Source organism: Protopterus annectens, chromosome 5.part0 (assembly GCF_019279795.1).
Source record: "Protopterus annectens isolate FY-2018-M chromosome 5.part0, PAN1.0, whole genome shotgun sequence".
Classification (NCBI taxonomy): Eukaryota; Metazoa; Chordata; order Ceratodontiformes; family Protopteridae; genus Protopterus; species Protopterus annectens.
In genome coordinates, this window is record NC_056735.1 from 1523924071 (window position 1) to 1523946833 (window position 22763).

A 22763-nucleotide genomic window follows, 5' to 3' on the forward strand; every position below is an offset into this window, starting at 1 on the left:
ACGGGTGGATGTGCTGGTACAGTGCTTTAGTGTAGGATTTGGCAGTCGAACTTTCAGTTCCCATCTGCATGGATGTCATGAAGTTTGTCACTTCTGACTTGAGTAGCATGAAGTTGATCTTGGAGAAGTTTTTTATGGATGTTTCCTTACTGGGGGGGTGGGAGTGGGAAGTGGATGTCAAAGGTGATTAGCTTATGGTCAGACCTAACCAACGAGGGGGTGACCACTGGTGTGGAGCATCGATTTCCCATGTTGGTAATGACCAGGTCCAGGATATTGGAGCCCCTGGTGGGACTATGGATTAGTTGATCCAGGGCATTGGAATTTACAAATTCCAAGAACCGTTGGGCAAAGGTGTTGGCACATGAGTAGTTTTCCCAGTTAATGGCAGGGTAGTTGAAATCACCCAGTATTAGGGTGTTTGGTTGTATCTTAATATTTTCCAGTATGTTTAGAAAGGTGTAGTGAGAATCTTGGGGCATGATGGGGGATCTGTAGCAGGCTACAATTTGGATTCCAGTCTTACCTAATGTTAGTTGCACCTGGAGAATTTTGGATGCATTGTGTTGGGCAACTAGCCTGGAGGTGTGAATATCCTTGGTGAATATGGACACTCCTCCACCTTTAGTGTTTTGGTCCTGGTTTGATAGCCAAAAAGTGTGGTAAGAGTTATAACCTGGTATTGCAGGGGTGCTCTCTGGAGCCTTGAACCAGGTGTCAGTTACTGCACATATATCGATGTTCTCCATTTTTAGGAGTGCCCGAGAGAGTGCATTTTGAGGTTTAGACTTCTAGCATTGAGTAGTATTACCTTCAGATTTTGCATACTTGTACCTGTTATGGTAGTGGTTTTGTCCTTTGAGCCTTGCCTAAAAAAGGCACTATAGGGGTGGCAAGAGCCTTAGCCAGTAACCTGAATCCCAGGGGCGACAGGTGCAGACCATCACTGGCAAAGCATTGTGGTTTGTCGATCATGTCATCCCAGGCAGACAGATACTGGATCCCCTTTGAATGACACCAGAAGCTTAGCCAATTGTTGAAGTCAATCTTTTTGTCCTTATACTGTGGTATCATTCTGGGCGAAGGCAGGATGCTACTCAGGGCTAGGGTCATACCTGCCTGAGCCACATGATCCGAGAGCTGTTTCACTTCTATTTTCATGTAGTCCAGGGATGTGATATAACAGGGAATAGATTTCCCTAGCTTAAGGGTTTATGGAGGCAATGGAAGGAAAGCATTCCTTTTGAAAAGCTACAGTGTGGAAAGAGGAACCAACAAGTAAATAAATGTAGAGATACACCTCTCCCTAACTTGTACAAAAGTGTGGGAGCAACCACAAGACAGATTCATATGAGTGTAAGAATAAAACAATGATAAAAAATGTGTTAAAAAAACAAAACGGCAAGAAAATGTGATTATAGATAGAGAGATAAGAATGACCTACATAATTTAATGAGATACAACAACGTACAACTACGGAAAACCAACTGCAAGAACAGAGCCAGTAGATGGAAGGAGTTGTGCAGAAAAAATACTGCAGCCTGAAAGTGATATAGAGCAGGGATAGAAATGATGGAAATGAAGACAAGGAATCAATCGCTAAAAGGGTAAAATCCAGGTGGAGGAACTTATAAAGTATACAAAATGCACAACCTGAGTAGAATTCTAAATATTCCCTCAAGCTAAAACAGAACGCTCCCCCAAAATGAGAATTCTATGTAGCAGATGAGTGTTTAAGATGAGAAAGTTAACAAAACTACTTTATTAATGTACAAAAAAAAAAGAAGGAACAGTACTTGGTCAGATTTCTAAACCCATTTCTGTCAATGTCAAACACTAAACTCAAATTGGGGAATACTTTAGGCAACAGGTATCTGTAAGAAAGGGAAAAGGTAAAACTGAAGGTAAATGTTTGTAGATGGGGGAAACAAAGTTGAGAAGGAAATTAATTTGATGGGTAATGATCAGTCACACAGAGATGGAGAGAGTAGCCTAAAGAACAAAAGGAAATCGAGAGAGTACTCTTTGCTTGCACTGAGAAAGAACAATGACCTAAAGAATAGAAAATGTGAGAGCAGTATATACAGAGAAATGACATAACGTTTGGCACAGTGCTCATAATATTCTCACTGACCAAAAATATAGGAATCTTAAACAGAAAAAAATGAGGTTCTGTGCATCAGATTCATAAAGATATGGAACTAGAAAAAAAGTAAAATGTAGAAAATGCAACTCATACTGAAGGATATGGATATGAGCTATCTTTTAAGATGGCGAGTAAGACACTGGGGGTGGCTGCAGTGGTGCACTGGTTAGCATCATCGCTTCACAGCAAGAGGTTCTCCAGTTTGATTCTCAGCTCAGGTGTCTTCTGTGTGGAGTCTGCATGTCCTCTCTGTGGTCACTTTGTTTTTCTCTGGGTGTGCCAGTTTTCTCCCACATTCCAAAGACATGCAGTAGGTGGATTGGACACTCTTAACTGACCATAGGTGAGAGTGTTTGTGTGCGAGTAAGTGGTGTGAATGAACTATCACAGCAAGGTTAGCCACCCGGTGGTGTAAACCTTGGTTCAAGATGATTGTTACTGCTGAAGTGATACCTCTACCCCATGTGCAAAATGGGAAAAGAGGTTGAGGATGGCTGGATGAATACAACACTAAGACTCCATTGCCTGATTTTCTGTATTTGTAGGACTGGAGGCAGTACCTTCTTCATCATGACAGATTGAAACTGAATAATCTCCAGATTTAGCTGACCTCCAGATAAGCAGGATAAACTTTGAAAAGGTCCATTGGCCAGATGACACTATTAGCTAAGCAAGAGAATCTATAGCTAGAGGTGCTGGAGAAGGGGCCAAGCAAAATGTACCTCTCTGGTATCCATACTTTGCATTACAAAAAATATATACTTTACAGAGTAGGTAAGGATGAAGAAGAAGCTGTACATCAGACTTTACTCTCCAGACCACTCAGAAACATAGTGAGGAGATTAGCAAATAGTCATGTTCTAGTAGGGTACCCAGGAATCAACAAGACTAAATCATGCCTTCCAGAAAAGTTTTGATTAACAGGAATAATGAAAGAAGTTTCACACGTCTGTGATGTGTGCCTCAGATGTCAGAAGACAGCACTTCAGTCAGGCTTTAAAAAATCCTTTGATTTCAGTTTCTATCACAGGGTGCCACTTAAATGCATTGCTGTGGCCATTGTTGGGTCAATGGAAAAAACAAGCAGTGGGTTTCAATATATTTTGTTTATTTTGGACTTTGCATGAAAGTGCCCTGAGGCAATATCCCTGGATAAGCCTATGATAAATCTCTATGTAGTTAGTTAGTCTGATTATTTCTTAGAGTAGGAAATATTCACTGGCCAGGGGACTCCATTTGTGTCCATAATAATATGCCAGCAGTGATTTATTTTAAGTGTTTTAAGGTTGAGCACTTAGAAACCTCACTCTGCTTCCTCAGACATATGGGTCAATGAACCACTTTAACCAAACATTAAAATCAATATTGAGAAAGTTATAGAAGATGATGGCAAAAGTTGGAACAGTTAATATGTACCTCCTGGTTGTCATTAATGAAGCACCACAAGCCTCAACAGGTTTCAAATCTTTTGAGTAATTATAAGGCAGGCAGCCTTCTGAACTTTTTGATACTGTCACGGATACTTGGAAAGAAGGGAAAATCCCATTTAAAAGTGTATTAGGACAGTATATTGACTCACAAGATCAGCTGAAAGTTGTGATAGCCATAATACCAGAACATGCCAAAAGTGTCTGGGCTACATGACAAAGCATGTATAACAGATGTGCAAGGATCAGAGACTTCAAAACTGAAGACCAGGTATTACTTTTGGTATTCTCTGTAGAAAACAATCGTTTGGCTAAATAGCAGAGACTATTTGAATTTTTTTGCATTCCCCCCATGACTGACCCCAGTATCTCATTTACCTGTACTTAGTAAACCCATTCATTCTGTAGTCATGAAAGCTGGGAATTTGCAGCTGGTGAGAGACCTCTGGCAAGTGTTTCCTGCCAAAGGATCCCATGAGCTCATCACCTCATGACAAGAGCTGGGTGGTAGGATGCAGGCCAGTTTTTGCTAGTTCTGCTGGACAGCGTACCCTCTCCAGTGAAAAAGCTCCTTGTTCCCTTGTGGTGGCTCTTCTGAGCTCTGCTATAGTTGCACTCTAAGGGGAATTGTGCCTTCATATGCTGAATCTCCCTTAGTTTGTAGTGCATCTCACATATGGCAGTGTAGACCTGATAGATGATAGCTACACTTGGTAGTCACCTAGAACTCCTGCTAGGTGTCACCCATGAAGTGAACTAAATATGTCTCAATCTTTGCAAGTCATGCAAGCTGACAGTGGCCACTCACTGCCATCCTTCTCTGTCAACTCATAGAGGCACCTGAGCCAATATTCAAACTTTGGTCACCTGTGATGTAATCAGGACTTTATCCCCCTGCACCATAGAGAGTCTCATCCATTTGAAATTTTGGATTAAACCACAGAATTAAACAGACAGATATGAAAATGCCAGAAAAGTTCTACACAATATCAGTGTTTTAAAGCAATGGAAGAATATGTGGACCTCTGTTGTTAGCTTGATGGCAGAAACTGACAGTTCTTCTGCTCCTGCAAAGGAAGTAGATAAAACATCATCTATGTCACAGAAAAAAAGTAAGGGAGTTCCTACTAAGAAGCAAGAGGGTGTTTCTAAAACTACTTGGCAAAACAAACCTGATTAAGCAGCATATTGAGTCCACTCCAGGAAACAAAATGAACTTAAAATCTTACAGAATGCCAGAATCACAGATCAAAACTGGATAAGTGGAAATGACAGAAATGCTTACAGTGATGATGTTAGAGGCTATCAAAACATGAATGTAACAGCAACGTAGTCTTAGTCTCTAAATGTGATGGCGTAATTAGGTTCTGTAAAGCTGATGAGCATTTCAAAATTTATCAGCTATGGAATGTCTAAGGCTGATGATCTAATAGATAGGTTGGGACATTCAATATTCTTGACCACATTAGATCTGACCAGTGCATACTGACAAATTCCTCTAACAGTTGAAGCCAGACAAAAAAACAAACTAGATAGCAAGCTGGCTCACAGATAGGATCCAAGAGGTTAGGATCAGTGAGGCCACCTCCATAAAGAGGCCAGTCACCATCACCAATGAGGTCCATCAGGGCCTGTTTTTCTTTAGCATCTACTTCTCAGAGGTTACAGCCAATGCCAGAGGCCTCTGGCTGACCAAGTTCGCAGATGACTGCCAACTGGGAGCAGTCATTGAATCCCACCATGAAGAGAAAACCTTTCATGAAGATATAACAAAGACAAATGCTTGGTACCAAAGTCATGGCTTAAATTACAATGCAAAGAAATGCATTATAGTACCTTCTGTGAATTTGGCCATCCAGGATAACAATGTCATTAGTAATACACCCCTAAAAGTTGATTCACTAGTCAGGGATCTCCAGTCTCATGTAGCTAGTAACCTAGCCTTCAACCAACATGTGTCCAAGGTAGTAAGAAAAGTCTTCTGTGCTGCTGAACTTATAAGTTGGGGCATGACATCTAGGTCCAGGTAGGTCATCATATCACTGTACTCTGCCTTCATCAGATCCATCATACAGTATAACGCCCACTTTGATATGTATTTGATCAGACATGTACAGCAGCTGGAATGTCCACAAAGGTTCATTACAAAAAGAACACAGGGAGTAAACACAATGGCCTATACTAATCTCCTCAAAGCCTTGTCTCTTTAAACAATATCATACAGATGTGTGAAAGGTGATCTTTGGCTGGCATACAAGGCATCCCTGGATCTTGTATTGATGAACCTTTTGCACATCCACAAAACAAGGAGTATCACAACTACTAGATCAAAAGACCTACATTTTGCTTCTAACATAAATAGGACATTTTGGAGAGACAGAAAATTTTCTCAAATAATTTCCATTCTCTGGAATAAACCCCCCATCCATGTGAAACAGAGTTTCTCCCTAACCCTATTCAAGTGCAATTTGGAGCAATGCATGGGTAACCAGAAATTCTTCCCTGGTCTGGTACCTATGTCTGTGATGGACAGAGGCAGTTAGTAAATCACCGCTATTTAAATTAAATTTGTGGGTCACATTTGGGTTGCATGACTAAGCTTATAAGGACCCTAGTAGTCATTAGCCTAGTATACATCTATGAACCTATGGACATTTTTCAACATCAGATGGCTTAGTCCAGTATACTTTCCTTCCTTTTGGGCTACTTGATGCCCCTGTGGCCTTTCAGCGATTAATGGATAGAGTTCTAAAGACCCATATTAAATATGCTGTTGCTTACGCAATGTTGTAATGCATTCTGAGTGAAGGGACTCCCATCCAGACAAGGTACAGACTATACTAATCTCTCTCAGATAAGCCAGGATTATGTCTAATATCTCCAAGAGTAAGACATAACAGAGGTAAATTATTTAGAGTATTTAGTAGGCAAGGGAATTGTTAGGCCCTCAGAAAAAAATATCTGGAAGAATCTGAAATGACTTGAAGATTTCCTACCAAGAATTTTCAGATGGGATTCTAAATCTTTAAACAAACTCTGCACTCATTATGTAAATATAATATATATATATATATGGTTCTACCTTACTTCAACGACACGCCGGAACATCGACAGGGAAATCGCGAGCCCCAGAAGATCGACAGCGCAGAAGACCGACGCGACGGGACCTAGAAGATCGACAAGCAGAAGACCGACCCGACGGATGAAAGCACCGACGCAGAGGATGCCGAAATGGGAAAAGGCTGTGTAAGTATGCGGTAGTGACGGATGTTAGGGTGCGAGTAAGGTAAGTGTGGATAGGGGTGGGTTAAGTGAGTTAGGGTTAGGGAGCGGGTCAGGTAAGTGTGTGGTAGTGATTGTGTTTGGGTTAGGGGCGGGATAAGTGAGTTAGGGTTAGGGAGCGGGTCAGGTAAGTGTGCGGTAGTGATTGTGTTTGGGTTAGGGCGGATAAGTGAGTTAGGGTTAGGGAGCGGGTCAGGTAAGTGTGCGGTAGTGACGGACCTTAGGGTTAGGGTTTGGGTTAGGGTTGTAGGTAGTTGTGTATGTGAGGTTTAGTGTGGGTTTGTAGGGATTTTGGTGTGCTTGTGTTGTGTATGTGTTTTTGGACGGGAATATGTTTTGTTTGTTGATTGTGGTGTGTGAAGTGTATGAGTTTTCGTGTTTGTGTACCGTCGGTTATTTCGTTGTCGGGCATGTGGGATTTCGTGTTTTTGTACTGTCGGTTATGTGGTTTCGGTGATTGCGTTGTCGGTGTTTTGGTGTTTCGTTTATGTGAGGTAGAACCATATATATATATATATATATATATATATATATGTACATATATATATATATATATATATATATATATATATATATATATGTTGTAATTTGATGGTGAAGTAATATGGGTAAAATGTATCCTAAAACCCCATGACATATAACTAAGGTGGCTTCCTTTGCCCCTTTTATTTCTGAGTCTGAGAGGAGTTGATTGAAAGCAACTGTTAAGTTGACAGAAATCAAACCCAGTTGCTTATACAATAAAGTGCTACGCTAAATAGTATGATGCATCTGCAGACAATATTTAATAGATGAAAAACAGTTTTAAATAATGCATGTGTTCCTTTAACTATAAAGTTGTCACAAACATTAATCCACAGTGCATGATTTATTAACATTAATAGTTTTTTTTGTTGCAAAGGAATATTTTAGTGTTCATGACTTAAAACACAGACATCTAAAGTATGGCACACAGTCATATACATCATGTACACCATTATCCAAAACACTAAAGCAAGTAACTTGTCGTTGTGTCTTTTATTTTCTGCATACTGTTTTAAAACATATTGCTTTGCAAAAACATGCAGATTGCCTGCTGCTTTTGGCAAAAAAGGCAGAGACTGCAAATAAAAATAACTAGGAAAGTTACTGAAATCAAAAATAAAAAGACATGTCTGCCTGCATGGTGAAGTAAGAGTCATCACGTTTTCCTCCTTGCTTGACAGTTTGCATGTGTGCCTTAGAACCCTGTCTATAATATTTTTCTATTTTTTTTTTATATTTTCTCTTATCTCTGAATAAGTATTACCAAATCCTCTTCTGCCATGTAAATGAATAATAGTGTGAGGATTCTCTCTTATCCTCAAAGTCTTACACTAACTACATCAGGCAGCAAATTTTCCTATCTTATGATTGTATGCCTTCTTTCCCTGCAGAGCTATGACTTAACTAAGCATCATGTGATTAGTTCTGCCTGACAGTGAAAAGCATCACATGATTAGTACTGTCTGATTTTGTTTCTCACAATGGGAGATAGCCAAGTTTCCTGTTTGACTTGTACAGATGTAGAAGTTGTGTAATGTCTTGCTTTATTAGAACCCAATTAGCATTAACTTACGTTACAGAGTCTTACAATGCTATGATGGCTTAGCACTCAATGCAAGATTTATTTTATGCCTTCCATACATTTAGTGCTAGATAGCTTCTTTAATGTGCTCTTAGTAGCAGAGCTGATTCCTGGGGTAGAGAGTATGATTCCCTTAGCCTTCAATTACCTACACTGTGACCATAAGCAAATTAATTAAGCTGACAGTGCTTTGAGTCAGCTGGGAAACTGGGCTACTGGACTACATGTCTAGTAAATGCCTTGGAACCTTTGAGGGGTACAACCAAATTCCAAGGTATTTGAAGGACCTGTCATTTTTAGTGTGAATATTTAGGTAATTATGGATGTAGAGATAATTGAAGATTTTACAACATTTAAGACTGGTGCCAAAGGATCATTGCTTTGTTTTTGTAAGAGCTGAGTATAAACTTTTTTTTGCTAATCCATTGAATGGTGGAATGAAGGTCTGCTTGCGATTCTTATTATATTGAAGAGTGAGTGTCTGGAATTGTATAAGACCATACCATCATCATAAAGGTAGGGAAGTAAGGAATATCCAGTGGGTGTTTGTTGATATATATGAAGGATAAAGGGGAGCTAGAGTGAAGCCTTGAGGGAATTCTTTAAGGAGAAGAAGGAAAGGTTGAATTAGTGAAGTGTACTCAGCAGTGAAGTTCAGACAAGTTACATTGGAATGAGGTGATAGTATTTAAGCTAACACCAGACTCCAGAACATGATCAGTGGGGTGCTATAATCAATAAGATCTAAGGCTATATTGAGGTCAATAAATATGGCACCAGTAAGTAAATTTTTGTTCATTGCAGCCAGAACGCTTTCAGTGAGTGTCCAGAGGGCAGTGGAGGTGCTGCAGTTAGACCAAAATCCATGCTCCTTAGATGAGGGAAGATACAATTGGGTGATGCAACACGTATATTTTGAATAGACCTAATTTACATTAATTTTTCCTGAGGCTGGAAGAATGGAAATAGTTTAGAAGTCAGAGGTGCAAATATTAGGCATTACACCTTTATATTAAAGACAAGTTATAAGTGTGTTGCAGAGGAGATAAGATATAGTCCCTATAATGATATAAGAACCATGGGTAAAGATTGTCTGTGTCAGCTGATGGTATCAAGTTTTTAGTGTTCAGGAAGTGAAAGTATGTGACTGGACTTGATAGATTTGTTGTAGAATGGGAAATATATGGGAATGTGTAGTGGAAGAGGGACGCTGTGTGTTATTGGTGTAGTAGGAGAAAATCAGTGGAAGGTAACTGACAGCTGAAGAAATGGGTGAATAAAATCTTCTAGCCAGTTAAACAGTTTACTTAATTCCAACATTTTTCTAGAGAGCTTATCAGTAAGGTTTGAGTTAATTGCATTACTTAATATTTATGTTTATATACTGCTTGACTGACCAAATTATGAAGCTGTGCAAAATGTTGTCTATTACAAGGTGTGAGATTATCTGTCCAGTTGTACCATGTATTGTCCCTAAGCTCAAGTAGGGCTTTAACTTCATAAGTTAGGCAATGGCTTTTTCTAGGCTTGTGATGTTTAGTGACTGATAGGAGACCGGTGTCTTGTTGTTTTGGTTAGGAGCTCTGAGAGAATCTCTGTGACATGGTTGATGTCTGTGGAGGATAGGACTGTTGACCAGTTAAAGGAAGCAAGAGTTATTTTACGGATGTTATTTATTAAGGACATGATTGACTTCAGGGGGATTTTACTAATGTGATGGTGAATGAAAAAAAAAAAAACATGAGGCAGTGGTCACTGCAGGTGGGCGGGTGAACTGCCGTTGAGAGATAAGGTATATTATTAGTGATAAGTTTGGGTGAGGTAGTTCAGAAATAAGTTGAAGTCATTCAGGAGTTCTAAGATGTCATTAGGGATGGTGCTGAGGAGACTGAGATTTCATGTCCCCAAGAAGCATGAGACTTTTGGTGATTTTTTTATTTTTTAAGTCAAAACAATCCACTTATACATGCTGATGAGGTCACTAAAAAGGCAGAAGCATGCACATCCACAACTACTGGGGTTTGAGTTTATTGGCCTGAATGTACCCTTAAAGACTTAAAAAATAGAAAGCCTTGAGAATTCAGAGCCATGCAGCTGAAACACTGTATATCCTTAAGGAATCATTTTCATGTATCAATGGGCCTCCACACAGGAGGTTTAAGGTATTAAACAGTGAAAACTCTAACTTGGCTGGGTTTTTCTTGTAGTTTTTACTGAATGGTCTGTCTGTGTAACCTTTTCACCTGTTGGTTTGGATATTGATTAGAAAGAAGGGGGGAAGTGTTCAATTCAGTGTTACCCCTGAGAAGGAGGAGGAGCATGGTTGGAGTGGATTTAGCAAGCTATTTGGGAAGTCTCAGATAATGTTTCTATAAAAGAGGATGAATGATAAAATGGGAGTTAAGTGGAGAAGGATGAATGACAAGAAAAAAGTGAAGGATATAAGTGGGTGGACAGGATGTTGTGTGGGGAGTGAAGGAAGAGGGCAGTGGTGTGAAGAGTATAGGGATAAAAAAATAGAGATAGAGGGTTGCTGCATTGTATAGAGAAAAAATGGTTTCATTTAGAAGAAGTGAGACAGGTGAGATAAGAGAAGAATAAGGGTGTAGAATCTACAGAATGATCTAGAAATTATGCTGTAGAGTGAAGAAAGGATAAGATTCTATGAATGAATTGAGAGGGGGTGGAGAGGAAAGGATAGTGGGGTTATTGGATCTAAGAAAGAACAGGAGTAAGATCAGAGGAAGGGAGGGAGTGCAGGTCAGGACTAGTGTGGGAACAGTATGTAGAGTTGGCAAGGTAACTGTGATAATAAGTGATATTTTATTGTATTTTCCAAATAGACTCTCTAGGGAAGTAAATATGTTTAATTTTGTTTACTTTTGTTAAACACGAAGTAGTCAGCCTATGTATATGTACTCACACATTCACACACATACACCCACGTGCATGTGTGTATTTTGATTATATAACCAACCTATAGAAATTGTGTAAGGTTTAGCCTCTGTATTAGATATTTGTCTTTTAGCTTCTGTCGGCACAAAATGTTTGACAGGAAAGCTGGTGATAGTGATGCAAGATTGCTAGAATTTTGGGGTTGGAGAATTTGCCTTTCCTCCAGTATTGTGCTCTCTTGGACTTGGTGCATACTATTAGTTGGGGATGTCTCAGAGCATGTCCTGTGTGAGGCTGATTTTTTGGTCAACTTTTTTCACTTTTTTTTTTACTGTTTTACTTTCTTTAGGCGGATTTGCATATGTATATGTATATAAATAGAGATGTATGTTGTATATTGTACATATAAACACACAGATATACAATACACCTATGCCCACAAACATGCACACACACTGCGTGGGTATGCATGTGTGTGCAGGCATGCCTACAATGATACTGGCATGAGCTTTATTTATAATGCTACATCAATGTGCTGGACACAAAACCTGCCATGCAGGGCATCTATCAAATCTTGAATGATAGCTGGCATCTCAAATCTTTCAGTCTGTATATGTATTTACATCATACTGAGTATGTTCTTTATGCAGCACATTTTGTTGAGCTCTACACAGTCATATGCTGTAAAAAATGTAGTTCTGCTCCTGAATAATGTGATATCAGTATTAGGTTTGCAGTGCTATCTAAAATACATGTCATGTGTACAACATGTCTGAGAATCCCTCTGTCTATTAATATATGTGTGTGTGTGTGTGTGTGTGTGTGTGTGTGTGTGCGTGCATGCGTGTGTGTGTGTGTGTGTGTGTGTATATGCACACACACACACACACACATATATATATATATATATATATATATATATATATATATATATATATATACCTATTTCTGCCTACAGCTATCTGTCTATATCTGTATTTGTCTATCTGTCTATATTTAAAGATTGATAGACATATGTATTTATATCAATAGATAAATATAGTATATATAGAATAAGCAATAAAAACTAAAGCAAAAGGATGCTCTGTTTACAGTATTTTGTTAATTGTGTGACTACACTGAGGGTACTTGCAATGAACTTACAAAGACTAACTGTTTGATTTAACTTGCAGAATGACTTTCTCTTTTGTTTCATTTTGTGGCATTTAGTGTTGAAATGCATTATTCAGATATTCTGTCTGTTATAAATACAGCTATTATAGAAAATGATTATATTAAGTTAATGCTTGTTGCTTGCTGAATATTGAATGTAACATATTATTTCTTCATGTATTTCATCCTTATGACTATTAATTTGATAATCTATAATAAAATATGGATTACTTTTTGCACATATATTCCATTTTCTTTTACTGACAGTTATTTTTAAGTTTTCCCCCCTCTAATTATAATTCACATTTCAAATACAGCTCTTGCACTGGTTATTGACTTTTCTCACATCAGACTCAGATATGGCATTATAAATATTCTGTTTGTGCTGCCCGGTTTTCTTGTGGAGCTGACTGACATGAAAGAGAATTTAGAATCAGAGACCTGCAAAACCTGTCCTTCTCTTTTGTTAAAAATAAAAGAAGAGCCTGTCGAACTGATGCCAGTTATATCACCCTCAATCTGAATATGAGCAGAACATAACAGACAGTGTTAGCACCACACGAGAACTATCTAACCCTTGAAATAGTTCTGCTAACCAGAGTTGTAGAGAACTCTAACTAGACCGGATTATTTCTCATTGCAGCAACCCACTGGCTTTGTCAATTGCAAAACAGGACAGCATGCTGGAGAAAGATACAATGTTCAGAGATACAGCTGGGACTGTATGCAAGCAGCAGTCACAGGACCATGGCTACGAAACTGCTACTGTAAATGCAACGACAACACTTGAGCAGGTACTGTAAACATTTCTGAGTAATGTACAGCTTTGCTTGTGTAACAAAGAAAAGAATCCCTACATTATTGTTTTTACAGAGTGTAGGACAAATAGTTCATTTGAATAGCTTCTGTATGTTTGCTGTTACTATAGGCATAGTTGTGTGTTCAAGAGCTTACTGTTTTTATAGTTCATCACTTAGCTTTATTGCAGACGTTTTTATGGTTACTCAAACAAAACCTGTGTTTATTCTGAACAGAACATTTGAATTTTTTTTTTAACTTGGAATGGTGGAATGTAATTAAAAAAACAAAACAAAAAAAGTCTAATGGGTAGACTCTGAGTCTTTATTACAGTGTGCCTCCCTCAAACAATAACTTGTGCCTCCCAAAGTTATGAATTAATAATAGACTTCAGAAAAGAAAATAATGCATTGTAATACATGCTAGTTGTAATGTAAATTTATTATGCAATTAGCTGTTGGTTAATTAGTTTACAAAGTCTTATATATACCCAAGATGCACTGTGACATATATGCGAACACATAAGTAGATATAATTTGCCTCTGTGTATATTTAGTTATTTATCACCTATTATTTATTTATTGAGGTTAACCTGTTACATACAAATATAGCTAGAAGATAGTATTATAACATATTCAGGCTTCTCAAGGGAGATTCGCTACAACATTTCATAAATGGAGGTTTATTGTGATATCCCCTGCTTTGATGATTCCAGATACTATTTGAGTTGTTTGCCAAAGTACACATTAGGAACATTTTACATGTTCAGCTGTTTAACATTTACAGTTCTACCATCTTCTGAAGAAGAAATCAGATATACAATAAATTATACATATAGTGTATGTGAGTCTTGTGCCATCACTGCTGTCATATATTTAGTAATTAAATCAGACTGAGCAGTGTTACTTTATTTACAACAGTCTGCCACAAAACTCACCTACAATGTTCATGTAAAAATGAAATATGTTTTTTTTCAAGATTAAAATTTAGGAACATAAAAATTTTTTTATTTTTCTGGCTTGAGAGATTTATTATTTCTATGCAATTCATTTAATCCAGATTCTTATTGATTGGCATAGATGTTATAATAACTCTCTTGCATTCTTGCCTTTATCAGTAAATATACTTTTACACATTTTCGTAGATTTTAAGATTTATTTTGTTTTCTCTGCTGGACTTTCTGCAGTCAGTCTTTAAATAATGTTGATATGAAAAGGAGAAATTATAATTTATTTCTGGAGCAATAACCAAAGCAGATGTATTCTGTTGTATTTGTTGTGCGTCTCTGTGAATTCTTAACCCTACTTGAAGTTCACAGGTGATGACACTGAGCAATTTGCGTTTTTCCATGGGTACTTTTTTATATTGCTGCCAAAAAAAAAAGTTAAGTAATACCAGACACTGTCAGTAAAACAGTGGGTACTATTTCTATTTATTACAGGCCCCTTTGCCGGGATTGCCAGAATTTATAAAATCAGGTAAGTTTCTTATATGAAAGGAGCTGCCCCCCCCAAAAAAAAAAATTACTAGCATAATTTCTGGACCTTGCCACTTTCTTATTGTCAGTCCACTGGGTGCCAGTGAATCATGAATCATTCAAAGGATTTCAAAGCAGTCAAAGTAATGATAACTTCACCCTTAATCTAAACATTTAGCTTTGTAAATTGTATAGTATGCATGCCTGCCTTTGTTTTTCTTTCCACGTAAAATATTTTGCAGTGTATTTGGATGTCTCTATTTTGAAGCATAACATTTTAATGCATATAAGCCTTACTTCTGGTATTTAACTTATTACCTTGCATAATTGATAAGACAGAGATCTTTTCAAACCAGCAACTTATACACATTTTTTTCCTTTTTGCTACATCTTCAAAAACAGCAGCTAATACACATTTTTCCTTTTTGCTAACTCTTACAAGAGCTCATAGGTTCATAGGTAGGTACTAGGCTATCGGCCTGAAGGCATAAGTAAGCCTAGCCAAAAGTGTCTTGGCTTTTGCCACCCATGTAGATTAAATTCCTGCCCCTCTATTGAGCAGAGCCACAGATGTGATCCCAGGGGTGAATTTCCTATTACCCATCCACTCATCAAGGTTTTTCTTGAAGAGTGCTAATGATGAGCTCTGCTTGATGGGGATGGGAATTTTGTTCCAGAGCATTGGAAGTCCCTGGGTCAAGAATCTATCCCTCCAGCATGCCCTGTTTATTGGTGTGGTGAGGTTTAGGTCCCTAGAGTGTGTAGCTCAGGGAAATTGGGATTTCTTTAAGTGGAGCATGTCCATCAATCCTGGGTTTGACATAACTTTGTATGTCAGACAGAGATCTCCTCAGAGTAAGCAGTATGCGACTGAGTAGAAATGGAGTTTCTTGAGCCGGTGGGCATAGGGCAACTGTTTGAGGCCAGCAATCCTCTTGGTGAGGTTCTTTTGGGGCCTCTCCAGTTGTTGTAGGTGTCTTGTGAGGTACATCCCAAATTGGGCATTGTACTCAATGAGGGGTCTGATAAGTGATGAGTAGAGAGGAACAGTGACTTCCTTTTTTCTAGATGTGAACCCTTTTGTGATTAGGTGGACCATGGAGAAAGATTTTCTGACCACTGTGGCAATGTGATTATCAAAGGAGAGGTTACTATCCATTTGGGTCCCAAGGTCTCTTATCACACTTTCTGTGTTAAGTGAACTTCCCCCAATTTGGTAATTCATGGGTACTGTGTTTTTACCAAAGGGGATGACAATGCACTTTTTGGCATTTAGCTTGAGGCCATGGTTTTGGCACCAGGTATCTGTCTCGGTGAGGCCCTTTTGCAGGATGTCTACGTTGGCAGGGGAATCGATTATGGCATCCAGTTTGTAGTTATTTGTGAACTTGGTTAGCCATAGACCCTCAGTGTTTGCTTGCACTTCGGGGAAGTATATACTGAACAGGACAGATCCCAAGACTGAACCCAGGAGCACTCCACTTGTCACTGGTTTGGAGTCGGATCTGGAGTCTGCAATTCTCACTGTATGGGTTCTAACCATGAGCCAGTTGGCCACCCATCTCATGATGTAAGGGTTTATGTTAAGGTTGGTGAGTTTATCTATGATTCCTGAATGGGGGATAGTATCGAAGGCTTTAGTGAGGCCCAGGTAGGCTGTATGGACCACCTTGCCTTTGTCTATGGCCTTGGTAACTGTTTCAAAGAAGTCTACCAGGTTTAGGAGACACCTTACATTTGTCATTTGCATCCTTGAATTATATTTTTGTGTTTGATACTGCTACTTCTGTAGAAAGTATTTTCTAAGTATCAAAAAATACACTACACTTAACTAAACTTGTACTTTAACTGAGCCATTCATGTTGCAACTAAATATTGTTTTCACTTCTTCTAACATTCATATTTTTGGAAATATTACTCTCAGTCGGCTGCAATGTATGCCTTACAAAGGTTGGGGGTTCAATCAGATCCCTCACTCCCATGCACCTTTGCTCAGGGCTATAAATCCAATCAATGTTTATATGGTGTCTCTTGTGTGGGAAGGGAAGGATGTCTTTTATAAGGGAGAGAAAGATGAACTACTTCATAAAATATATAATTAATTAATCGGTCACCACTCTTTTCATGAAATCAGACTTGTGTTTTAACTGAGTTGAAACTAGGGTAGCTCATAGCTGTAGCTTAGTCTAGATGCAAGTTTGCTGCATCTGAATCTGTTTGTAGTGGTTGTTTGTTCTGAGCACGTTTTCCAGGCCATCTTAGATTGGAAAGGGCCTTTCTGCACTCTAGTGAAAGAATTGTTCTGATTGGAATCTGTCTGCTGAAGGGTGGTTGATCTAAAACTTGGAGTAAGCATCCTCATTGTACTTGTCTGTACTGAGCTGAACATACTGTAGTTATAGACTGTGTACTAAACTACACTGTTGTACTACAATTGTCTGCCTTACTGTGCCTGTTAAATCACATTTTGTTGCTGTTTTCACTGCTTATAGATATCTTTTTGCAGTTTTCACTGTATTTGCTGGTACTTTTCACTATTGCAAAGCAATCTGTTCTGCTTGTTCTGGATTTCTTGTCAAGCAGTGTTAAAATAACTGTTTTGTTAGCTGTTTAAAACATTCTTTAGAGTCTCCTTGCTGATTTTCTACTGTTTTAAAAGTTTTTTTAGTGTCTCACTGCTATTTTTCTGCTGTGTTAAACATTCTCTATTGGTTCCTGCTGAAACTAGGGTAGCTAGTAGCTATAACATAGTTCAGATACAGGTTTGCTGCATCTGTGTCTGTTTGTTCTGAGCATGTTTTCCAGGCCATCATGGATTAAAAGGGGGCTTTCTACATGCTAGGGAGAGGATTGTGCTGATTTGAACCTGTCTGATGAAGGGTGGTTGCTCTAGGGTTTGGAGTAAGCATCCTTATTGCTCCTTTTGAACCTTTTCAATTTTTTTTTAAGATTTTAGCTTCTAGTATTTAAGCCCAGCATATGAGTGGGTTTCTGCTTGTTTGTGCATCGCACAGCACCATGCACTGCTGTTCAGTTGTGTGCCATAGCTGGACAGATAAATTCAACAGTTTTTCCCTTAGATACAGCTGTAGCATGTAGCCCGCATCCTTAGTACTTTCCCAGTCAAAGAAGTACTGCTAGTGAGTTGAAACCTATTAAACTACCAACAAAAAACCTGAGGAAGAAATGTGTACCCACTGAGCTCCTCCTTGATCGATCCTGAAAAGCCCCCCATAGTGATAACAGTCTTCAGCCTAGCATTATGTACAGTGAGACCACCCTTTTTTCTCCTTCCAACCTTGTTGACTTGGGTCCCTTTAGGCAGTGTAACAACTGCCTTATGTACACTGACAACCCCCTACTAATAACTCACTCAAGTACAGAGTGTGAGAAATGTATCTACACCAAGAATCTTGAATCCCTGCTCTCTCGCACTCAAAACAGTAACACAGAAGAAGTTGTCAACCCACCCCACCACTACACATGCACTTAGTACCACTACTCATACATATAGTATGCATCTAACACAAAAATCATCATATATGTAGGTTCTCTCAAAAATCTTACCGATCCACCAGAGACATCCAAAACATAACACTGCTACAACTAATACAGTTCCCACAGCACTCATGACACATAGTAAAGCCAGTATCTCACCTACCAAGCCCATAAGGTGTAACACTCAAAAAACAAATTTTCTAGTCATTGGAGACTCATTATTGAGACATGGGATGTCCCACTCACCAGGGTGGACAAGGAGAAAGTCACAGTCGCTGGATGTCCAGAGTCAGGATTCATCAGATCACACATGCACTTAGGTCTCTCAGCAACAAGTACCATTATGACACTGTCATAGTTTATGTTGCAGTGAACAAACTGAGATTTACAGTACTGGACTATATTAAGAGAGACATGACTGAGCTCTCTGAGTACGTGTCCCAGGCAGGTATGTCCCTAGCCTTGAGCAGCACACTACCCTCACCTAGAATAATGCCACAGTATAAATAAAAGTTATTGATTTCAATAATTGGATTTGTTTTGGATGTCATTCAAAGGGGGCCCAGTTCCTTTCAGCCTGGGAAGCCATGGTCAACAAACCTCACTGCTTTGCCAGAGACGGTTTGCACCTGGCACTTCTAGGCTTTCAGCTGCTGCAAATGCTCTTGTTTCCCCCATAGTGGCTTTTTTAGGCAAAGTCCTGAAAACAAACTTGCCAATCATAGTAAAATAAGGGTTATGCTGCTAAATGCTAGGAGCCTAAACTAAAAACTGCACAACCTGGAAGCACTTCTATCACTGGAACATGTAAGTTTCTGTGCAGTCACAGAAACCTAGGCCTCAGAGAGTACCCTGACATTGGAAGGCTACAGTGCCTTCCACAACTTAAGACTGCAAAATAAACATGTGAGAACCAAAGGAGGTGGTGCTTCTGTCTATATTAGAGATAAATTCACCTCCTGTCTAGTTAGACTGGACAACTCCTTGGAGTTACTCCAAGTTCAGGTTACAGCGGGTAAGACCCCCATTCAAGTCATAGCCAGTTATAGATCCCCCTCCATGGGTCATGACACACATGAACCATATTTGACCAAACTGGAGACAATCCAAATATTATCAAACACTCTGGTTATAGGGGATTTTAATTGTCCCACCATCACCTGGGAAACCTACCCTAGCCCTAACTCGCTAGTGCAAACGTTTCTTTACTTTGTTAACTTACATGCCCTGGAACAAATTGTTCAAACCTCAACAAGAGGAACAAACATTCTAGATCTGGTTCTCCCCAACATGTTAAGCAGATGCACTGCAGCAACTGTTGGACCGTCATTAGTTAAATGTCACCGCACATCAGTCAGCTTTGAGTTGGCACTAACACCAAAACTCTCAAATGGTGAAATCAGAATAAAAACTTCACCAAGGCAAACTATATCATCCCATGGGAAGGTATAAATGCATTCCAAGCCCCACCCCCCAGTTGGTAGAGGTAACTACACTGAAACTTACACTAAAGCCCTGTAGAATCACTTGCAGAAATGTAATAGACTGAGCTGTACCAGAAAGAATCAAAGTCAGTGCCCCAAGTAAAAACAAGCTGCCATGGTGGAAAGCCAGCAACAACAAACTTGACAGTAAATGCAAAAATCTGCAGTTGAAGGAAAACAAAGCAAGACACCAATAATGGAAAAGCATCCTCCACAGCCTCAACAAGCAAATAAGACAATTTGTCAAATCCTCTGAGAGGTTCTTTGTAAAAAAATGTGGCAAGCACAGCCAAGGGTAACCCTATGGCTTTTACAGCTACATACATAACCTAAAAGGTAGGACCCAAGCATGTGCAGAACTAATGACCAACAGTATCACATACACTGACCCCACAGAGATAGCAAACCTGCCAGCATATAGGTTTGGTGAAATTTTCACTCCCTTATCCCCTCCAAACCTATCACAAACCTTTCCCCATACTCCTCTCCCACCTTACATATCTGAAGAACAGGTCATTAAAGCTCTGTCCAGGCCAAAAAAACACAGCCTCTATGGGACCAGAATGCATCTCAGGCTGTCCTTAAATAGGCTAAAACATGAAATAGCACTACCATTAAGTGCTCTTTTCAATCATAGCATAACCACAGGCTTTGTTTCTGTGGAATAGAGAACAGCAACAGTCATTCCCCTCCACAAAGGTGGCCTAACAACAGAAACGGAGACTTATAGACCCATAAGCCTGACCAGCCTCATCTGTAAGGCCATGGAATGTATCATTATGGACCTCAGAAATAAAGACATAGGCAACCTCCAACCCATGGATCCTACCCAATTCAGCTTTGTCAAGAGCAGATCCTCCCTGTTAAATCTGACAGATTTTTTCAAAAATGTGTCCAGGGCCATTGACAAAGGCAAATCTGTGCACACAGCATACCTTGACCTGGCAAAAGCTTTCAACATAATCCCACACTCTGGCATTACTGATAAATGTAACACACTGAATATAACCCCCTTCATTGTAAGATGGGTTGCCAACTGGTTCACAAATTGGACACACTGTCAAAGTGGATGACTCCAAATCAACCAGTTCAGGTCAAAACTAAGGGGTTGTGGCTGACCAAGTTTGCTGATGACTGCAAACTGGGTGCAATTATTGAATCCCCAAATAATGTCAGTATACTCCAGGAGGGTCTTACACAGGCCAACGACTGGTGTCTTATTCATGGTCTCAAACTGAATGCAAAGAAGTGCTTCATCATTCCCTTTGGTGCAATCAATGTCCCTTCACACTATCAAACTAACAACAGTACCCTAAGTGCCCATGAAGTGGGCAAATTGACTGTGACCGTAACTTCCACCACCACCTGTCTACTGTAGTAAGGAAGGATTTCTATGAAGCACACTTGATTAGTAAAGGCATTGCCTCACCATTATAACCTAGCCATACTCGGCACTAATCCAGCCCATAATTGAGAATAACACCCTGTTCAGCATGTCCTGTACAGAGCACCTACAGCAACTGGAGAGACCTCAGAGGTTTCTCACAAAGAAGATCAAGACCCTACAGTACGTGCCTTACACACACCGACTAAAGTCTCTGTCACTATAGTCTATATCCTATAGACTTCTTAGGGGAGACAATAAGCTTGCTGCATATCCATAAATCAAACAGGACTAGGGCTGTCCATTCTAGAGACCTAAATATGGCCTCCAAGTTAAATTGAACATGCTAGAGTTACAGATTTATCTCCTAGTGACTGTCACATCTTTGGAATAGGCTACCTATTCATGTGAAACAGAGCAGCAATATGACACTATTCAAGACGAACCTGGACGAGTCGATGGGGCACCATAAATTCTTACCAGGGATGGAGCCCACAACTATCCTGGACATAGGCATCCATTAATAAATGCAATTGTGGGTATTAACTAACATTTCTATGGTATTACATTGGGACAAAACAGCTAAGCTTGAAATTACCTCCTGGTCAATAGCTTAGTAATGCCTGTGATCCTATGATCCATTCATTTTGCAACTTCAAATTGTTTTCACCTATGCTGGCATACCTATATAGGTTCTGATGACATACCTGTACAGGTTTTGATGAATTTCCTTATGTTTGCAATGAAAACACTTAACAACCTGTCTACTGTTTTTGATTGACATTCATTTAAATAAATATACTTATTGTGGTGCGAGTCTTAGCGCATTCTGTGCAGTATGGACCCTAGAGGAGGTGACTGGGAGAATTGGCTTAGTTGTAGGGAAACCTACTGGCAGGTGAAACTTAATGCAATGAATCCCCCAGGTCTGAATGACCATATTTCTATTAAGCCATATTTAATAAAGAAGGCCAGTAAATTATAAAATAGGGATATGTTGTTAAATTTATGTTAATTTTTTAGAACCGTTTTATGTTATTTTTTAAGTCTTATTGTTTTTATATTGAAGGAAAAATGTGAACTGTTTTTATTCATTTAATTATTTCGTTTTTCAGTCCATGCACCTTTAAGTTATTTTGGCGCCTTTTTGAGAAATAGGGTATTTAAAGGACTGGATTTGTATATGTTTCATTCACTTGATAAAGCTCTGCATTGTGGCAGGGCGAAAGCACTTGTGTGTAACTTTTACTTCAATAAATCAGCTATGGGCCATCTCCTGGTGTGCCTGGACTGTTTTTTCCTTAATAGTTATAGGATAGGCAATAGAGTCAGCAGCTAGTTTGAGGAAGGTAGGAAGTAGATTGTCAGTGGAGGGAGAGCAGGGTGTGAGCTTGAGAAGTAGAGATTTGATGTAAGTAATAGGAAATGGCTGAAAGAAAAACAGAGTTGAGTTTGGAGTGTTGGGAGGGGTAAGTATTGAAGTAGAGTTTCGGTTAGAGGGTATGGGATTCTGGATGGTATCAATAAAGTGTTTATTTAGGAGGGTAGCAGTTTCTTGTGGAGATGTGTTTGGGTAAGGGGGAGGGGTTAGAGGCACTGCCTGGATAGAGGATT

General features: G+C 39.2%; 1 protein-coding gene across 1 annotated transcript in view; it reads left to right on the top strand.

Annotated features, from left to right (window-relative positions):
• The window catches only part of MYO16 (myosin XVI), a 2679924-nt gene that overhangs the window by 978638 nt on the left and 1678523 nt on the right, over positions 1–22763 (top strand). The window contains exon 10 of the mRNA XM_044071347.1: positions 13152–13302. Within this exon, the coding sequence (XP_043927282.1) occupies positions 13152–13302 (151 nt within the window). The remainder of the gene's footprint in view (positions 1–13151; positions 13303–22763) is intronic.